Source organism: Zophobas morio, unplaced genomic scaffold (assembly GCF_036711695.1).
Source record: "Zophobas morio isolate AGI-343-1 ecotype UQ-CSIRO unplaced genomic scaffold, CSIRO_AGI_Zmor_V1 ptg000009l, whole genome shotgun sequence".
Lineage (NCBI taxonomy): Eukaryota > Metazoa > Arthropoda > Insecta > Coleoptera > Tenebrionidae > Zophobas > Zophobas morio.
Window position 1 is genome coordinate 915,570 of NW_026972114.1, and position 21,852 is coordinate 937,421.

The 21,852-nt window shown below is 38.1% G+C and overlaps 2 protein-coding genes across 2 annotated transcripts in view; one reads left to right on the forward strand and one right to left on the reverse strand.

Annotated features, from left to right (window-relative positions):
- LOC135125746 (uncharacterized) overlaps positions 1-21,852 on the reverse strand; it is a 565,798-nt gene that overhangs the window by 451,558 nt on the left and 92,388 nt on the right. The window lies entirely within an intron of this gene.
- On the forward strand, positions 3,944-5,137 carry LOC135125944 (uncharacterized). The gene is made up of 4 exons (XM_064051731.1): positions 3,944-4,179; positions 4,241-4,886; positions 4,918-5,026; positions 5,073-5,137. Exons 1-4 carry the CDS (start codon positions 3,944-3,946, stop codon positions 5,135-5,137), a joined length of 1,056 nt encoding a protein of 351 aa, XP_063907801.1.

The window sequence follows — 21,852 nt, forward strand, 5'->3', positions numbered from 1 at the left end:
AATTTCTTTTTTCAAAAATTCGCACTTTGCTGGATTTAACTTTAAATTTACTTTCCTCAAACGATCTAAAACTTTGATTAAATTTTTGTTATGATTTTGAAGATTATTTCCGAAAACAATAAGATCATCAAGATAAATGAAGCAGTTTTGGTAATTCAATCCTGACATAGCAATCGTCATGGCACGTGAAAATGAATTTGGACTAATTTTCAATCCCATTGGCAATCTAGTCATTTGATATTGCCCTCGATCTGTTGTAAAGGCAGTACACGGCCTCGAATCTGGATCCAACTCAACTTGATAGTATCCTTGATACAAATCCAGATGAGTGAAATAAATGGCACCCGACAAAGCATCTAATATTTCTTCAATGCATGGCAACGGAAATCTATCATGTTCGATTTTTTTATTAAGCTGTCTATAATCAATAACAATCCTCCATTTTTTATTACCCGTGGGATCGCATTTTTTCGGTACTATCAGAAGTGGAGCTGACCACTCTGAACTAGCTGGTGCAATCAGCCCTTGCTCTAGCATTTTATTAACTTGTCTACCTATCTCTGTTTTTTGAGAATATGGCAACCGATAAGGCTTAATATACGTTGGCCCAGTTCCGTCTTTAATTTTTATAGCTTGTTTATAAACATTCGTAACAGTACACTGATCGCCTTCTAAATACAAAACATCAGCATATTTTGCACAAATCTTTTCAATGTCTGTTTTCTCTTCCGATGTTAACATGTCATATTTGATTTGCCCTAAGACTTCGTCTACTCGCTTTACAGATAAAGGTACTTCTTCGAATGCAACACACTCATAATTCACGAATTTATCTACTTTTGGCCTAAAATTTCTCAAAATTACTTCGCTTTCATTCGTATTCAAGATTCTAATAGGTACTTCCTTCGATTTTCCCGGTTTGACTACTGCACTCGCAACAAAAACTCCCTTACAAACTTCTTCCGGTTATATCACACATTCTTCCTTGCATTCAATTTCTACATATTGTATTGTTTCACATCTAGAAGGAATTTTAGTTATTTTGTTAAATTTTGACTCTAAACTCACACATATTCTACCTGTTCCATTACTCAAGTAAAGCAAAAAATTTTCGTAATCTATCATAGCTCCATGTTTAGCTAAGAAATCTGCTCCTATTACTCCATCCATTTCACACTCACACTCATTCATTACATGAAACTTATGCGTCAACACTTCCTTACCTACCTCAATGTCAATGTCAGCGGTTCCTACTGTGTAAGTAGTACCTGCTATACCGGCAATTTTTATTTTTGTACTTTCATCTACCCATTCATCTCCTGTCAAACTACTCCTAAAAATTATACTCAAAGATGCTCCTGTGTCTACCAACAATCTCAGTTCACTCATTCCATATCTCACTTTTACAAAATTTAGCCCATTCATACTAAGCACAACTTCATCATTCTCATTAGAAGTCCCGAAAAAACTGCAATCTACTTTGTTCCGACTGATTCTCATCTGCAGATCCTACCTCTTGTACTTTTTTCTCAATTATTGGGTAAGCCTGACCTAATTGTCGCGAATGTGACGCAGCATATGACCCACGACCACGGCTATCACCACTACGCTGACGATGCGAATTTCTGAAATTATTTCTTCCGCGTGTTTGACCTCGATTTTGTTCAAAATAAACATTTCGATTTCCATCATTATTTCCAAAATGAAAACTACCCCGGAAATTTCTTTGCCTATTTCCGAAACTATTTCGACCACGCGTATTTTGTCCTCGCACATTCTGATCTCGCGTATAGAATACTTGTTCCGAATTTTTGACGAAATTTGACTCTTCAACCGCACCATTGATAGCTTCTGCAAGAGTCGAAAATCCCCGCGCTCTGGTGATTAGGCGAAGATTTTCGTCTCGCAACCCATTGGCAAATGCCGAAATCGCCAATTTTTCATTGGTATTTGCTAAAATGCCGCTCGCGGTATCATTTCCATCTGCCTGTGCAATTGTTAAATTTAACATTAGTTCTTCAATATCACGACCAAAGTCTTGTATCGATTTATTGCGTTGTTTGGCTGAAAAAAGTTGCATCGATAAACCCGATATAGATTTTTTCGCGATAAGTTTTTCTCTCATATCTTTTGTTAACTCTGAATTTGACGGATACGTTTTGTTTAATCGCAACTTTGCACTTTGTGACAACTTAGTTTTTAGCACGTACATAGTTAATAATGGTTTCCCTGCGTTCTCTAACATTGAATCATATAACTCAATACCTTCGATGAGTCGTAGTGTTACCTCTTCCGAATTATCCATATGTGGCAACAAGCCAGAGGCAACTTTCAAATCAAATTTTTCAGTCATATTTACTGAATTTTTCGCACTAGTGTTTTCCAACCTAATATTAGCTAACCAACCTATCCTTCAAAATACTGTCTATCTCCTAAAAATTATTCCTAATTTACCCTTTGTACTTAGTTAATCTACTTGCGCACATAGCAAAACAAAAATTTTTCGCTTACTAGTTTTAAACGCGGTCTTCTCCCAGGTCGACTCTACTCTTGACGATTTCCCTGCGAATCCTCTTTTCCAATTTTCTCTTGCATCTTAAATAGATGAGGAACGCCACCATCGCCACCAATCCAAGAAACGTCACGATCCCCAATATCTCGAACGTCGAAATTGTCGCAGTAGCTGAAACGCCACCACTGTTTCCTGCTTGCACGACGATGTTCTCTTCTTCTGTACCGTCTTTAGACACGGTTTTCCCCATGTTGTCAATTTTTCAAAATACGAACCGCCAGCTACTTTTATGGTACCAAGTTTTCAACCAGTTTTCCAAATCCAGGAGTTAGCAGGATCGCCATGTGATAATCCCTGTTTACCATGAATCCCCTGATGGGTGGTTACCAGGGTGGAAACATACTAACAACTCACTTTCACATCTTTATTTCACTGTTCTTTACTACACTAACAATAACTACTTCTATCACTTTACTTCTGCTTCTCCTTCTCCCAATTCATACACACGCCTTAAATAAACTAAATATTGCTAACTCTACTATTTCATTAACCTAAACATTATGCCACCTGATTTCGCCAGAGGGATGTACGGAAGTTGGCAGTTTGTTAACATTGCAACATTTTGTTTGTGTTTTCGACACTACCGCATTCCTTACATGGGGCACTGAGCAAGAAGTGGCGTTCACCGACCTAAAAGAAAAACTCACAACGGCCCCCATATTACGTCAAGCCCACCCTGCACTTCCTTACACGTTGAAAACCGACGCAAGTTCTTACGCGTTGGGTGCATGCCTGTTGCAGGGTGAGGGCGCGGATGAGAGGCCCGTAGAATATGCAAGCCGTCTTCTGACACAGGCAGAACGTAACTACAGCACGACTGAGAGGGAAGCTCTAGCCATTGTCTACGCGGTACAAAAGTTCCGCGGCTACTTGGAGGGCGCGAAAGTGCGGGTGGCTTCTGATCACCGGCCACTTCGTTGGCTGATGACCCTCCGTTCGCCGGCTGGGAGGCTAGCGCGGTGGGCGCTCCTACTACAAAGCTATGATTTGACGATTGATTTTATTCCAGGCAGGAGCAATGTGGTCGCCGATACGTTATCACGACCACCAGGTGTCGACGAAGCCCTACAAGCCTGTCTCGTTAGCATCGACTTACCCACCGCTTCTCAACGAGGTATCCGTGAGGAGCAGCTGGAGGACCCAGACGTGGCAAACGTCATTTCTGCCTTCGAAAGTGTCGACGGCGACCTGTCACCATGGACCGACAGGGGGTACACCATGAATGATGGAGTGCTCTACCGCTACTCTCCGGATGAGGAAACAGATGAACCGCAACTGGTGTTGCCGCAGTCGAAGGTTGCCGAGATATTGAGGGAGTTTCATGACTCGCCCATGGCGGGCCACCCAGGTGTATAGAGGACGCTCGCGAAGATGTCGCAGAGGTATTACTGGTCCACCATGCGTCGCGACGTCCGGAAGCATGTGCAGCAATGCCTGGAGTGTCAGCGTTACAAATGCAGCAACCTGAAACCCGCAGGTTTGCTGAAGACGCCGGTCATGGCCCAGCGCTTCGAGGTTCTGGCGATGGATCTCTTTGGACCGCTGCCACCCACCGACCAGGGGGAGAGATGGGTGTTCGCAATCGAAGACACCGCCACCAGGTGGATGTGCGAAATGCTTGGTGGATGAGGTAATCTTGCGATATGGCACGCCGCGGAGGGTTATCAGCGACAATGGTCCGCAGTTCGTGAGCGACATCTTGCAAAAGGTGTCGTACTGCCTCGGATTCGAGCAGAACCTGACCCCTGTGTATCACCCGTCGTCCAACCCGGAGGAAAGCAGAAACCGCGATTTGAAGACACAGCTGGCGATAATCGTGGAAAAGGAGCATACAAAGTGGAGTACTGCTTTGCCCGCAGTGCGCTTCGTGATGGACAGTGCTCTCCATTTAGGTGTCGATCAAAGCCCCGCGTACTTGTGCTTTGGTCGCGAATTAAGGACACCCCTGGAGGTGCACGATGACCTGCGTGCGGTGGTCGAGAGTGAGAACTTTGTCGCGGAAATAACTCCGTATTTGCAGACAATTTCCGAAACACTAAAGTGCGCGGGCGAAACCTCCGAAAGGAACCAGGACCGCGCCAAACTTTACGCGGACCCAAAACGTCGGCCCGGTCCCACTTACAAGAAGGGCGACCGTGTGCTCGTCGATGTACATGCCCTGAGCAAGGCCGACAGCCACTATAGCAGCAAATTCGCCCCGAGACATCGAGAGAGGTATCCCCGGTCACCTACGTCGTGGCCTCACCCAACAAACTGGACGAACCCCTGGGGAAGTATCACACTTCAGCCCTGCGCCCCTAAGAAAAAGGTGCCCGTGAGTCAGTTATGCCGCTGGTGCCCCTCAGAAGACGTGGACGTCCAAGGAAGAACCTGAGGAGGTCCCGTTCCCGGAGTCGCCACAGAATCCGATAGAGCCTACGCCTTCCCAGCCTGGAACGCACCGCCGCCGCCAGGGTAGGAAGCCTTGCTCGGCGCCGTGCTGCGGCTAACTTTATTATAGGTTTTGGATTCCTCCTGGGGGCAGTGAGCGGAATCCAAAAGGGGAGTGTAACGCGAGGCCGCTAGATGGCGCTATCAGAGTATCACCCCACTGGCGGAACTACCCTCGTACTTTCTTCTTCCCTGAGTCGCGGATGCGGACGGCCGTGTTTTACATTGCGTTCATATTATTTTAAAGTTTTATACATTTATTATCAGTTTTGTGAATAAAGTTTTCGTAGAAAGAAAAGTGTTTTCTTGGCCGTGGCGAAAAAGTAATCGTCGCGTAACAGTTGGAAGTTTCAATTATATTTAAGTATGTATTATTGTTATAAGACTAATACAGGTAAAGTTGTTTGCAAAATTAAAGGATTTACATTAAACTATGAAACGTCCGAAAAAAATTATTCCGATAGTATAAATAATATTTTAGAAAACAAAGATAGAAAAATCAGTACACAATATAATCGAATTACCAGAGATACCAAAACTAAAGAACTTTTAAATAAAATAGAAACAAAGGAATTTGGTTTTGTTTATGACAAGAGAGTTATTCTAGAAAACTTTGATACAATACCGTTTGGATATTAATTAGACAAAAAAACAAATTAAAGTAGAATACTCAAGTGATGCAACTTAATATCTCCCTTATTAAACATTATTAAAAAATATTTCGGTTATGTACATGGAAGGTAACATAATTATAAATTTGAAAGAGACAGTTTGTTGCATATCAAATGATGAAGGTGAAGAAGTTGGATTGTTGCGAAAAATTGCTGTCACAGTGTCACAAAGTTATCTCCAGAAGAAGTGAAAGAACATGTGCATAAATTCTTAAAATGGTTATGAAATGGCATATTATTGTACTTTTTTAAAAACAAAGCAATTTCATAGGAATATTATTTATCAACATAAAAGCTGCCCGATTTGATTTTACTGGATCCAACATATTCAACTATTTATACATATAAGTGCGCGCGTCTCTTGTTGGGACTTGGGACACATTTCATTTTCGTGAACTGTCACTGTGGTGCAAATTCGACAGAAGGTTATGGTTTTTATAAATAAAATGGATATGAAAAAGTTGATAAGGGATTTTCGTCATTTACAACGTGATCGTCAGCAGGCGAAATTAGTGAAGAACAAGATGGTAGACCAAGCGGGTGCCGACCAAGCTGTTAACCGGCTATTTCGTAAAAAAACGGCCCCTGATCAACGTGTGTTGAACGAACAATTAGACGTGACCGTGAAGGTGCACCAGGGTGCTAATCTGGTGTATTTAGACCGAAATAGAAAAGGTTTTTTTGCTCTGTATGATACGGACATTGAAACGTACGATAGTGGTGAACCAGAACCGGGTGAGCAGAATCAATTACCATCTCAAATAGCAACGTTGACACTTTACGAAGGAAGAGAAACTTTAACATTGGTGTGTGATAGCTTATTAGAAAAACGGAACTTCATAACGACTCTAATTCAATTTTTAGAGTCGAGGAGAGAAAATACATAATATATAATAAGTTTTATTCATTGTATTTTATTCTTTTTGTAGCAGAGAAACCTCCACCTCCTCAGATTCAGGAACATCATCAATGTCAATGCCAAATTAAAATAAATTATAAATAAAAGCGTTAAGTAAAATCAGTTGTTGATAATTCTTTTTTCTAACGGTCTATTCTATTGTCTCTGAAGCATAAATGTTCAAAATTAAAAACGAGAATATCGCATATAATGATAATTTATTAATAACCACAGTTTTTCCATCATTTTTTTCTAATCGTTATCTAGATGAGTTTGTATAGCATGCCTGCTGCCTTATAAAGCAGGACAGGACTGTGAATTCGCTTCGCTCATGAGGCTTGTTCGAATTTGCTTGCCCAAAACCGTATTAATTTTTGTGCTGAACAGAAAAACAGTAAATTTCTTAAAATTTTGACTTAAAAAAAGTACTTTGAGCAACATAGTATATTTGCTAAAAAAAAGATATGTGCTGAGGGGCCTAACAGGAAAAAAGTCTTTAACACAAGGCAAAATTCTAAATTTTGAGTGTTTTTGACAGGGAAATTTGTTTGGACGAAACCCTATTCTTGTTTGGAAAAACGGTGTATTTTCCTTGAAATGTTGACTTTTTTGAAAAGGGTACGTTTGGAAAAACTTTAAAAAAAAGTCAACATTTCAAAAGTTACCTTGAAAACCAAAGTAAAAGCATTAAAACGTGTTGCGTTCTAAAAGGGCCATATTAGTAGTCATTTCAGAGGGCGGCCCTGGAAGAAACCATTGGAGACATCAAAGAAATGAAAGCGGATATGAATTCTGGGACCCGAAATCTACAAGAAAATGTATTTAGTAAAATTTCGAAAATTTTGTTGAAAATTGGCCCAAAAATTGGTGGTATTTTGCACATTTTTCTACATTTCAAAGGGCGATTTTGGAAGAACCATTGGAGATATAAAAGAAATGAAAGCGGATATGCCTTTTGGGGCCCGAAATCTACAAGAAAATGTATTTAGTAAAATTTCGAAAATTTTGTTGAAAATTGGTCCACGAATTGGTATTTTGCTCATATTTTTACATTTCACTACTAATATGGCCCCTTTAGAACACAACACGTTTTAATGCTTTTAGTCTGGTTTTCAAGGTAACTTTTGAAATGTTGACTGTTTTTAAAAGTTTTTCCAAACGTACCCTTTTCAAAAAAGTCAACATTTCAAGAAAAATACACCGTTTTTCCAAACAAGAATACGGTTTCGTCCAAACAAATTTCCCTTTCAAAAACATTTAAAATTCGTCTTTTTCCCCCTGTTTTTCTGTTGGGCTACTTCAGAACAAAAATGAATACGGTTTCGGCCAAGAAAAGTTACCATTTAAAAACACTTAAAATTCACCTTTTAAAAACACATTTAATTTTAAGGCTTTTGAAAAGACTTTGTTTTTTTTAATCATTTTGCCCTGTTTTTCAAGATAACTTTAATAAAGTTAAATTTTTGAGAAATTTATCGTTTTTCCAAACGTACCCTTTTCAAAAAAGTCAACATTTCAAGGAAAATACACCGTTTTTCCAAGCGAGAATACGGTTTCGTCCAAAATGAAGATAAAATTTATTTAAAAGAATTATGTGAGTTGGAAAATTCGGGCGAAGTCCTCATGAGCGAAGCGAATTTGCTGTATACCGAAACGGTATACACTCTAGAAAATGGCCAAGTCTTTAAAGTCATTTAAAAAATATAGGAGTACATATACATATTTCAAGTATAAATTCCTTCAGTTAATGAAACTATGAAAATGTGTAGCATACAGCATACCTTAGGTGAATCACAGAAGATTAATTAGTTTTATTATTTGATCGATAAGCCCACATTTCAATCTGAAAACTGTCAAGTCAAATTTATCAGATTTAACTAAAGTATTCGAAATATCATCAAATTCATAATACATTTTATCTTTAAAAAAATACAAATTTCTATATCTGAATGCTCCGCTTATATTTGGAGGTATTCCAGCAAATAATTCTGAAATAAGGCCATTTTTCTTTGATCTAACCAAACACCCATCAAACTCAATGTACAAGACTTTATCATGAAATATATATGTTTTTCCAGAATAAGTTCTAAATATTATCTAAATTCTTTTTCCTTTTGGTATTCCTAAATTTTCAATAGATCGAGCATTATATCCACTTTTAAGATTAAAACTTGGAAAATCAATTAAATAATATAAATTTTTAACAACTATTAAAACATCACCTGAAGGTCTTTGATAAATATGTGAAATTTCTTGAAAATTATCTGGCAAAAAATATAAATAATCTTTAAGTAATTTTGGTTCTTTATCATAAGTCATTTCTTTTAAATTGACTAACCAAACATATTTCTTATAAAAAATATACATATGATGATTTGCAATTAAGAATGTATCAATACTTTATTAAAATCACATAAATTACCGAATATACCTTCGACATCGGCTTAACCTCTAGGATGGCCTTCAGGGACGCTTTGCCTTACAGTAGGTTTAACTGTTGTTGTTGTTGTTACAGCGCCACCTGTGTGTCGTGCTGCGAGTCCTGGCTCGCGACGGTACCGCCGCCTACAACACGGCACTTCCTGCCGCCATATTATTTTAGTAGCACTTCGTTCGTAACCGCCTCGGAACAATGTTTATACCGCGTCGGGTGATACATATCTCATGTACTCTTTATTTAATATACATATTATTAGCTCTTGTTCCCATGTTTTATCTTGCTCGAACCTCACGGTCTCTTAACAGGTTATGGGCCCAGAGCACGTGTGATTGAAATCGCGAGTGAGTTAAAGTGTGTAGTTCGGGAAGCGTGGGTACGGCGGCCATGATGAATGGTGATAACGCGTCTCGTATCAAACTTCTCGGGGAAGAGAACTACGATACATGGAGGCTGCAGGTGCAGCCCTTGCTTATCAAGAGCGATTTGTGGGACTACGCCAGCGGTGCGTGCGAGAAGCCTATCGCGGGAGAAAATAACGGAAACGTGGCAGCCGTGAACACGTGGGTGAAAAATGACCTGAAAGCGAAGTCGGACATAATTCTATCAATCAGCAGCAGCGAGTTGAAGCAAGTCAAGAACTGCGTAACGTCGCGGGACATGTGGCTGCGATTAGAAGAAATCTACCAATCCAAAGGGCCGGCAAGAAAAGCGACGCTGTTGAAAAGCCAAATCCTGTGCAGGATGGCAGACAGCGGTGACCTGCGCGAGCACCTGAATGAGTTTTTCGACTCAGTGGACAAACTCAACAATATGGACGTCGTCATCAACCCAGATTTGCTGACAATCCTTCTGCTATACAGCTTACCGAGCAGTTTCGACGTTTTTCGCTGCGCCATCGAATCGCGGGATGATCTACCGACGCCGGAAGCGCTCCGCATCAAGGTCATTGCGGAGACCGACGCGCGCAGAGGCAGCGCGCGCGGTAGCAGCGCGCGCAGTGACGCGTCCAGCGCGATGATGGCAAACCGTGATGGTGGACGACGCGAGAATTGGAGAGGCGAAACAAACAAGACCCACAACGGAAAACAACGTAAAGACGCCCCAGTACTTCGATGCTTCAAATGCCGCCAACCTGGTCACAAGGCAGCTGAGTGTCGCAACAAGAATAATAGAAGTAGCAACGAGAAGCGCGCAAACAACCTGTGCAATGATATCGGACTGTTTCGCGAGATTGACTGTTCGCGCCGCGGTGTCTTAAATCTTGCGAACGACAGCGCGACCGAAACGACGGGCGAAGGGACAGTTCTATTTGAGGCCAGTGCAGTCGACGGGAGACCAGAAGTTTCGTTGAGAAGTGCCCTGCACGTGCCCGACCTGCGGACAAACCTACTGTCGGTGAGCAAGATAACAGATCGGGGCTTCGAAGTTTGCTTCAGAAGAAAAGAAGCGACGATCTGCGACCAGAACGGAAGATTACGTCTACGTGCCGATAGAGTTGGCGACCTCTACTATGTGCACGCGGTCGAACCCGCCACCGCGAGAGCACCAGGCCGACCGAGAATCGTCAGGACTGGGTCTAGGGGCCGTCCTAGGAAAGTGCATCGAACCGTAGGGTCACAGAACCTGGAGAACGTCACCACCATGGAGGCGCAGGACGCGGAGGACCCCGCTACCGTGGAGGCGCAGGACGTGGGAGACGTCGCAACCACGGAGATGCAGAACGAAGTTGACGTCGCAAACGTGGAGCACACGTTTATGTCGGAAATCCCCATGAAGGAGGCGATGCGAGGTCCAGACGTCGAAGACTGGCGCCGTGCGATTGTGGACGAGATAAAGTCCGTTTTGAAAAACGAAACATTTAAACTCGTCGATCGGCCTCGGTGGGGCAAGGTAATAGGCAGTCGCGTGGTTCTCCGGAACAAGTTCAAGCCGAACGGGGAGTTGGAAAAAAGAAAAGCTCGCTTGGTGGCCCAGGGTTTCAGCCAACAGCCGGGTGTACATTTTTCAGAAACGTTTGCACCGGTCGCTCGGTTCAGCTCGATTCGACTGATGGCATCCCTCGCCGCGCGACACGAGTTGCGAATCAAACAGTTCGACATAGCGACGGCCTGTCTCAATGGCATTCTGGATGAACAAATTTACATGGAGCCGCCGAAAGGTTTTCAGGAAACCCTAAGAAGCATCGTCGACATCGAACCCGACAGTTTCACCGACAAGAAGGCCAGCGACATGCTTCGAGAACTAGACGCTGGGGACAAGGTGTGCTTGCTGGGAAAAGCTCTGTACGGACTACGGCAGGCCGGCAGAAGCTGGCACAAGAGATTGAGCGAGACCTTGAAGCGAATCGGCGCTACCGCCTCGGCGTCCGATCCCTGTCTTTTTCACATGGGTGCCGGGAGAGAAATAACTCTCATCGCGATATACGTCGACGACATTCTAATCGCGTCGAAAAATACTAAGAAAATCGCCGAAATCGGAGATTTGCTGGCCACGGAGTACGAGGTAAAGCATCTAGGGGACGTGAAGCATTGCCTCGGGGTGGAGTTCCGCCAAACCAGCGGGAAGGTCACCATGCACCAACAAGGGTACGTCAATGACGTACTGACGAGATTCGGCATGGCCGAATGCAAGCCGGTCGCCACTCCGGTCGACTCCGGCTCGAAACTCATCAAGAACCAGGTGCAGAGTTCCGAAGATCTCAAACTTCCATATCGCGAGCTCGTGGGGGTCTTGACTTATCTGGCGTCGACTACACGGCCCGACATTTCGTTCGCAGTGAGTAGATTGGACCAGTTTAACAACTGTTTTGGCAAGGAGCATTGGACTGTGGCGAAGCGCGTTTTGCGATATCTTAAGGGCACTTCGGACATGGGGCTGTCACACGGCGCGGCCGCGGGACCCATCTGCTCCATGGGGGCCCGTTATCGTGGGATTCCAGGAAGTAGCGGACGGTCGCCCTATCCACCACGGAAGCAGAAAATATGGCGCTGTCTGATTGCGTGAAGGAGGCCCTACATTGGCAACGCTTCGTTCGTGAGCTGGGCTTCGGGGAATTAGCAGATCTGGTCACTCTCTGCGACAATAGGAGCTCTCTGAAGCTGGCAGAGAACCCCGTGCTGCATAAAAGAGCAAACACATCGACATTCGCCACCACTTCGTGCGCGACGCACTAAAGGAACAGAAGATCAAGGTGGACTACGTGACGACGGAGAGCCAAGTCGCCGACTTCCTGACGAAGGGGCTACCCAAACCGAAGCATTCGTGGTGGGTTGGATCGTCGGGGCTCATCTCCGTGGAGTAAAGGCGTGAGCGGTGCGCGGATGAAGAACACGACCCATGACTCGAGGGGGGCACCTTTATAATAGGCGTACATAATTGAATTATTATTTGCAGAATGTTCAATACCTAATGTGTGTCCGATTTCATGTAATAATACTGTATAAAAATTAGTTTGCCCATCAGGTGTATTGCCTGATTCACCAAAATACCAATTTTCTGATTTATCAAAATGAATTCCTAGACATTCATCATTATTAACCCTCCAATAACCCTCCTCTGTAACTTTGCTAAAGTTTTGGAATCTGTATTATACAACAGAATTATGCGTCCATAAAATATACTATCTCATCAGTGCAACATGGCTTCATGAAGAATCGATCAACTTTAACAAATTTGTTATGCATTACACAAGACATTTCAGAGACACTTGATGATAACGGCCAAATGGATGTTATATATACGGATTTCCAAAAGGCGTTTGATATTATTAATCACCAGATACTTCTCGAAAAAATGCGTCTCCATGGATTCTCTGGACCGCTGTTATCACTGTTTCGATCATATTTGATAGACCGTCAGCACTGCGTAAGTGTTTATCTGAATCATTTGTTCCCACCTCCGGAGTTCCACAGGGGTCGAATCTTGGACCATTGCTTTTCTTGTTATTTATCAATGATTTACCAGTCAATATGTCGTGTGATAAACTGTTGTTCGCAGACGACCTGAAATTGTATTATAAGATATCCTCAATAGATGACTGCCGAACTCTTCAAGAAAATGTTAACACTTTGTATCTTTGGTGTCGAACAAACCAAATGATTTTAAATTGACATAAGTGTTACATTATGACATTCTCAAGGCAAAAAAATCCCATTACCTATGATTATAAAATAGAGGACCACACGATTCAACGGGCGGAATATTTTAAAGACTTAGGAGTTACTTTTGACAATAGACTTACATTCGTGCCACATATAAATGATGTAGTTAGAAGATCACTAAATACTTTGGGTTTTGTGCATCGTTCTTGCAGAGAATTCACCGAAATTCAACCTCTAATAACACTATTTTTTGCTCTTGTACGCTCCAAACTAGAATATTGCTCCATTGTCTGGTCACCTTTATACAGTGTGCATATTACTTAGAATCGGTGCAAAGACGTTTTCTAAAATATTTGTGTTTTAAATTGGATGGCATCTATCCTGATAGAGGTTTGAGTGAAGATATCTTATTAGCTAGATTTAATTTTAATTCTTTACGAACACGTAGGTTGCTGCAGGGCGTCGTCTTTTTGTTTAATCTTTTGCATAACAAAATTGACTGTATCTATATTAACAATAAGATTTCATACTATGTCCCAAGGTTTAGCACTCGATACAGAACGTGTTTTTATTGTGACACTTGCAGGACTAACATTTTAATAAAATCTCCAGTTGTAGTTATGTGCGAAACATTCAATAAAATATCAATTTGGTGTGATATAAATTTTGACAAAATTAATTTTATTAAAGAAAAGGTTATCTCGGTTTTTGGATTGTAATTAGGGTGGAAATGTATAAAAATGGTAGGCTTTTCTTTTCATTCCTATTCTTTTATTTTAAGTTTACTTTATTTTTAGAAATATATTAGTTAATTTATTATTATTTTCTGTAACTGGGTGAAAATACCTGTAGAAAATAAATCTATTATTATTAATATTAATATTATTATTTGGAAAGAAGCCATGTGCTAAAACATTACCTTTTCCATCAAAACTGCTAGAACATATTCCTTTTTGACGCCGTGAATTATGATTATGTTGAAACAGAAAATGAAATAAGAATGTCCGGTTTAACGCTATTGTAATTAAACTTTAAATTTGAAACAGATTCCCATTGATCAAAGGCTTTTTGTGCTAATTCTTTCATTTCGTTTGTAGCTAACGAAAAATACCATTTAAGATTTGTTTTATTCCATTTTTGATAATAAACTCCATAAGCTGTTGGATTGTCTTTAACGCCACATCTAGGTTTACTGATCAAAGCAAGTGTTTCTTGATTTAATGTTCCATCTGTAAATTATAGAATTCTTGTAACGTGATTAATGCTTCATTGGTTTCTGTTAATGATGATCCATTACTCTCTAATCGCAGATCTGAGTCTGCTTCAGCATGCGAAGCATTAGTCCACTTTGTGGACGCTGACGCTAAATACCCAAATTGTTCTTAATAACTAGTAATATTAACTTCATCTGAACTTTTTACAGTAGTGAGAAATAAGAAAAGAATAATATATTTCATTTATTAGAGTAAATTTAAATATCAAATTAAAAAATTGGAATATCTTCAAAAATAATTATATTACAAAAACAATCTTCATAATCTTTAGACTTGAAGATCATATTATCTCTTTGTAGAGACATTCTTTGTCTATTATCAAGAAAATATGAAACAGCGTCATATAACTCATATAATTTATTAATTTTTGATGACTCTGAAAATAAGTCATCAAAAAATAAAGTAAAATAAAGAATAATCCATTAGCTGGACCAACATCACCTGATTTACTTACAGCAGTAACATCATACTTCTTATCAACCCTTAAATCAAATAATTTAATTTTAAAGGTTCATTGACATTGTCCTCGACTCTGGGATGGGCCTTGCCCAGAGACTTTAAATACATAGACTGGCTGTTAGTAACATTTCTAATGCATTTTGGTGAAGCCACGGCGCATGGTAGTATGGACGCCATTGCTATAACTTTTATGTCAAATTAAGTGAGGTTGTGGTGGTTAGCAGCAGTAGTTTCTAGCACAGAACGTTTCTAGACCTCGAAATAAAAGTGGTTGTGTGTCGGGACTTACGAGATTGTTTGTAAATATGGCCATTAAAAATGTTTGCCTTAACTTTGCAAAGTAGGACCATACATTTTTTTTGTACATAATGAACATTTGTTTAGTATGGATTAGTTGGACGTAAATAATTCTTACTTTAATTTATTGCTTAAATTAATTTTGAGAAACTATTTGACTCTCGGAATAGGTTATGAGTGCCGCTTAAGTACTGAGCGTGAAAAAGCTATCTCTTTAAGACAAAAATTCACGAAATTAATTTGGTTTCAAGGACATTAATATTTTTAAAGGAATTTACATATACATATAGATATTATTATGCTAAATAAATAATTACAATTTGTTGTCTTTTTTATTTAACATTTTAAATTGCATTTTGTGACCGGAAAATTCAAATTTCGCGCACTTACGGTTATAAGCAATATGGCGGTCGAAAAACTTCACGTTTTTCCTGACACAGCCAGTCTATGTATTAAAGTCTCTGGCCTTGCCAGTCATTTATTACAATAAGAAATCGTCGCCTACGGCTCTGGACCGGCTGTGGCAGTCATTAATTACGGTCTAAGTGAACTTTTTCTAGGTATTTCTCTCTGGGAAAATAAGTAATTAAAATTACTGACAAATTCCTCTTCACGTAGATTTATTTCTTTTTCATTTATTTTATCAGCCTTATATAAATGCAATAACTGTCTATAAAATTTATAAATCAACGTATATTCTTCAATTCTTTCTGATATTTTTAATCTCTTATCTAATATTTCTATAACCCCTGCACCAAGAGATACACAAACTAATGGAGGAAGGGCTAATGAAGATAATCCCGATGCACTAAATAATAATTTACTAATAGATAATCCGATTCCAATTTTATAAAAATATATGTAACTTTTTCTGCATACATACAAGCGTTTTTGTAGATATTTTTCCATTTATAACATACAAATATTGAAATAGCATTTCATTGTATTCGCCTTCGCCTCATGAGTGGACTATGTCCACGAATTTTTTCTCATTGAAACTACACAGTATCTGTTTAAAAGAATATAATATATCATAAAAATCTTTGCCTCTGTTTACATTAATTATTACGTATATACAGTTGTAATGGCCACATAAAACAGAAGAATTCATTTGCAATTGTGTGCTGTTCCACGCAATATTTTTCCGCTACTTAATAAATATGTTTTAATTTTTTCTGGTGGAGAAATACCAAAACTGTCAAAATATAAAATATTTTTTAAATATGGTTTGTTTACATAACATACCCAGTGTGAGCCGTAACAATTAGAGGGTTAAAAATTAATTATGCCTGATTCATCTTTTCTAATTTTTTTTCATAACATGTCAATTGCAAAAACACCTCGAAAATTTCGCGTAGCTTCATGAATTTTCTCATTTTTCATAATATCAGATATTTCTATATTACTTAACCCCCTTTTCCTATCAATTTTATTCCTTGTCCATATGTCTCCGACTTGTTCGGATTCTTCGGTTTTTTTTTTATTCTTTTTTAAACCATCTCCGAAGGCTTTTTGTGCTAATTTAGTACCTGTATATCCAGCTACACCTAATCCCAATGCTTTGGCTACAGCTATTGCTGCAGGAATTAAAGCAGGCAAAAATCCACCTATTTGTGTTGGAGAAAATTTGATATCACAGTATTTCTTCTTGTCTTTTTTACATTTTTTAATTGCATCAATCTATTAATTTAATAGTTTTATTAGCTCTTTCTGTTAAATCAAATCTTATATTACAATATATCCTTTTATCTTTGCAACTTTGGAGTTTCTTTATTTGATTAGGTGATAAATATACTTTATAATCAGTCATTTATTTAATTAAAAACTCGGCACAGCCTCGTGAGCCAAAGGCGAACTCAGCAAAGCGTGAGGCAGGCTACTTCATTTCCAAGTAAATCTTTTCATCTATGATATTCATATTTGCAATTCTTTGAGATTCAACTACAGCATATATATTGTAATTAACATTTTGATAATCTTTTAATGTCCAATTAACTTCTAGTTCAGAAGATTTTGTTTTACTAAATAAATTTTCATCATTTTCTTTTGTTACATCAAAAGTAACAATTAAATATCGGTTACAAAAATCTTTATAGCTAACACACGTACCTTCATCCAAATCTTTTTTATAATTACATGAAAGGAATGCGGCATACAAACGTCCTCATTATTCACCAGATATTCATAAGTAGGATGTTGGGTACCATTGATTTTAATATTTATTCTTTCTAAATTCATATTATCAAAAATCATCATTGTCTTGGTAAAATTATCATTTCGTTCAGCTCTAGAAAAAACTATAAAAACTCTAGATATTTTATTTTGATTATTTACAACGCGCCAGTTTCCATTTCCAGAAGACCACAAATTACTACGGTAACAGTTAAGCGCATTCCATCCACAAAGAAAGTTCGATTCGCTAACTAATAATGAAGATAACATTTTTTCAGTTTCTAGTGAGGCTTTTGCTATAGGGTTCCACAAACTAATATCAGATATTTCATAATCATAATTTACATCAACTTTAGCATGTAATATATTTTTCACTCTATTTTTACGTAATTCAATGCGAATTTTTCCATTCAAAACTTTGTTACAGTCTCGTACAAATCGGAAAATTTTAGATAAAGGAATAAATTTTGTAATAGTTTTTTCATCTTTTGTTAATAACCATCTCTCTAAATATCCTTTATTGAATGCAGAATTATTTGTGATTTTTGAAATAATAGTTTTTATATCAACATCTAAATCTTTAAATTTTTCAAATTTATTTTGCGCATCATATTTATATTGAGATCTATCTGCTGAATCTGCTGTGTCTGGATACCAACATAATTGTGATGCTGAAGTGTCAGACACATCTCCTGAAAATTCAATCAGATTTGAAATTAGCGTAACAACACCCACATAATTTGTTTCTTCTATTAATACATCTTCATAGAATAACCTCACATAGTCAAAATCATTGATTCCATTGTTTGATATAGTTGCATAATTATTTGGATCGTTTTTAATTTTAGACTTGACAAAAATATAAGCACCTGATAAATGTTTCCACCCACTTATGTTAGTTTCGAGCGTATACTGTTCAAGTTCTTTCACATTGATATTACTTTCTCTTATTTCATTGTAAGTATAACTTTTTGTTGATTCATCAATTACAGGCATTTCATCAATACGCCATAAATTGTCTACAACGTTTTCCATTTATTTAAATAAAAAGACTACTGCTCCGCTGGTCAAAGGCGAAGTCTTTTAGGAAACCTCAGCCTTCAGCAGATTTTTAATGATATCCTTTGATTTTTTAGTCAATCGATTCGATTTGCTCATGGGGCCCTTTTTTATTCCATCACCTCGTAAATGTTCATTCAACGATTTTTCTTTCATTTTGTTTAGAATGGGATTTATAATTTCCTCTTTATACAGGCTGACTGCGAAATAAGTGCAAATATTTTAACCACGGCATCCCCCACCCTAGTAGAGCCGAAATATAGAAAAAACAAATTAAAAATCGAATGGGGCAAAACCCCCATGATCCACCCTCGATACGAAGGCACTGAGCTACCTTGTAAACAGAGTTGGAAAAACGTTCGAATAAAAACGACCTAAACACTTTCAGTTTCAATTAAAAGTAAAATCGACTTTTTGCTGCTTATCATTCGTTCATTCATTTACTCATTCATCGTTAAAGGTCAGTGTGAAAGTTTTTTGGTAATTTTGATTCTGACGGATGTTTGGTCCTTGTCACAACGATTTTACATTGTTTATTGGAACAGAAATAAGAGCAACTTAGAATGCTACTACCTTTTTACAAGAAATGTTGAAAATGTCGTCCTTGACTAGCAATACAGGCGTCAGAGCGTCGCAAGAGGTTTGTTGATAGGTAAAAAAACACCGGAGTAGCGGCTGTCACTTTCACTTGTTGAAGCTCTTCGATAATTTCTGGACACTGTTGATTTCCACAAACGAACTGTTTCATCCAACTGATACACATGTATCGAAAACCGTCTCTTGAAATCGTACTTGTTGACGAGTATGTGGAGTTCCATCGGACAAAAAGTGAGTTACACAACGTGGACAATCAGCGGGCTCCAAACCCTGTACTTTGTCAACATGGTATGGATGTGACCGTGTTCTTTTAATGTAGGATGCATTACAAGCTGCGAAAATCCAATTTCTTTTTTCTGTCCCATCACCACAATGATCGTGAATTTGAGGTTGAAGGTACCATGATCTCGGAGATGCTGTACCACTGATGCAAATGTTCGCCCACACAAATTACGATATCGACACGCTCTGCATTGGAAAACTCTACCATACACCGATTTCAACGACCGCTCGATAATCACTGGCCCTTTTCGTGTTTTTCACGTTGCGATTAAAAAAGTGCCTGATAAAGTTACTTTTTTGGTTCTTAATCCGACTCGCTCTGTTCCATTCATTGTAATAATTATGTAGGTCACAAAACAGTCCAGAGGCGCGTACAACAATTTACATTTAATTTCAAATAATTTTTTCTAGACACTGCTACTACTTAGGACCGTGAATTTTACCCAGTGACATAATCATATTGTGAGCTATTCCCCATTTTTTTTTGCATGTATTTCGGAATCACCTTGTATGTAGAAAACGGCGGTGATTTTACGTATGTAGACGCTATATTTTTAAGCCCTAAAGTTACACCTTAAATGATATCCTCTTTATTATTTTTCCAAAAAGGTTTTAGCATATTGCGATATAAGAAGCCTAATGCTGGTACAGCAAATTTTTTCATAGGTTGAAAAATATTTCCACCTCTAATATCTCTGTGATATTTAAGACCAAACCAGAAGACAATTACTGAATATCTAGAACAAAATTTAAGCACTTTCCATTAAAATTTATCAATTGATTTAGCTGATTTGTAACAGAAATGCGAATATGAAATATATAATCAGTACGATTAATTGGTAAATATTTTGGATGCTTTGGTTCAATATTAATTAAAGATCTAGGTGAAATATTTGGAGTAAAAGCGTATATAACATCACTTTTAAGATTGTTTTGATAACTAGATGAAATTAAGGAACAGTGAATCAAAGTTTGATCAATATCTTTGGTGATATTACCAATTTTTGTTGCATAGTTTATTCCTTGTTTATATATATTTTTATCAAATCCTAAAAGCTCATGTATCTTTCCGTGGGAAAAGTCAATTTCATAATCTATGTCACGTATAATTAGCATAAAACGATTAGTTGCATAATTTACATCAAAATAAAAAGGGGGTGTTTCAAACGTTCCAAAATATTCTTGGACATAATTATTTAATTCATTTTCATCGTACAGACCGTTTGGTAATTTTAATATTTTCCACTCCGATTCATTTCTAACGTCTTCTTTCTTGATTTCGTTATTTTTGAGTTCACTACGTACTAGTGGATTTTTAGCAGACGTGCGGGGCACTAGTCCCTTTAGGGACGACCTGTATTTTATTTCATTATTTTTATACTCTTCAGTAATGTTATCCCAACTATACCAGAGACTTGCTGTTTTTAAAGCAATTTCACCTTTTAATCCAGATAAATTAATAGGATTTTCAGAATAACTTATTTCAAAATCATTTTCTTTAAATCTGATGTGTATTAGGCTCATTTATTCAGTTTAAAAAAGCATGCCAAGTGTCGTGAATATCTTTTTGTGATCTGACTTTTTTATAAGTTTCATTTTAAACAATTTATCAAGTATTTCTACGCATTCATTATATACTTCAATTGAATCATTTCCAGCATTTTTTGACGCTATTAATAGATCAAGACGTTCTACCATTTCATTCGGATCTGAAAAAATACTGCTTCCTGTTTGCTGTCTTTCATGCAAAAGGAATTTTTCGAATATCTTCTAAAGCACGTTTATATTTTTTCAACTGTGAATACACATATTGTAAATTATCAATTTTTTCTTGTTCTTGCGATTTCTTTGCGTTCGTAATGTGTGCATTTAATGATTTTAATTTAGTTGATATTTCGGGTATCATTGTATCAATTTTTGCATTTCGATTTCTAATGTCTAACGATAATAAATGTGAAGGTTTTTCAAATTTAAATTGTTTTTCAATAATATCAAAATTTAAATCTTTATCGGGATCTAAACTTATTGCGGTATATACAGAAGGTGATTTTGATAATGATAATAATTGATCTGATTCGCTTACATCATCACCTTTGGCCTGCGGACCGTACTTTGATACATTTTCCTCGATTGCTAAAACATTGTTTTTGTCCAAATCCGCTTCGCTCATGAGGGCTTCGCCCGAATTAAGAATTTGTTGCGTAAATTCAGTGATGTTATCAAGTTTATCAGTTATAGGCTTCTGTAGTTTTTTAATTTCTTCCTTCGTTAAATGTTCTTGAAATTGTTTTAAATGGATCCTATTTTTTATTATTTTACGATTTTTTAAAATAGCGTAAATTATTTCAGCATGCGAAGCACTAGTCCGCTTCGGTTTCGCCTCTGGATTGGCCTGCGGAGCCGTAGTCCCCTTCGGGGACGCTTTGCCAGGCTTTGTGGACATTTTACTATCAGTATTAGTCATTTATATATAGTGAAAAAAAATATTTCCGGATATGGATTCGAACCTTGGACTGATCAAAAAGTTTTTTAGGTTTACAAAGAATTCGCTTTGCTCGTGAGGGCTTCGCCCGAATTTAATCTTTCACCCCTGAACATTGA

Bases quoted from the DNA above. Each gene is read 5' to 3' on its own strand.
- LOC135125944 (XM_064051731.1), top strand. From the start codon at position 3,944: ATGTCGCAGAGGTATTACTGGTCCACCATGCGTCGCGACGTCCGGAAG. The intron at 4,887-4,917 runs GTGAGTCAGTTA...GGTGCCCCTCAG, and splicing joins CCCCTAAGAAAAAGGTGCCC to AAGACGTGGACGTCCAAGGA. The intron at 5,027-5,072 runs GTAGGAAGCCTT...ACTTTATTATAG, and splicing joins AACGCACCGCCGCCGCCAGG to GTTTTGGATTCCTCCTGGGG.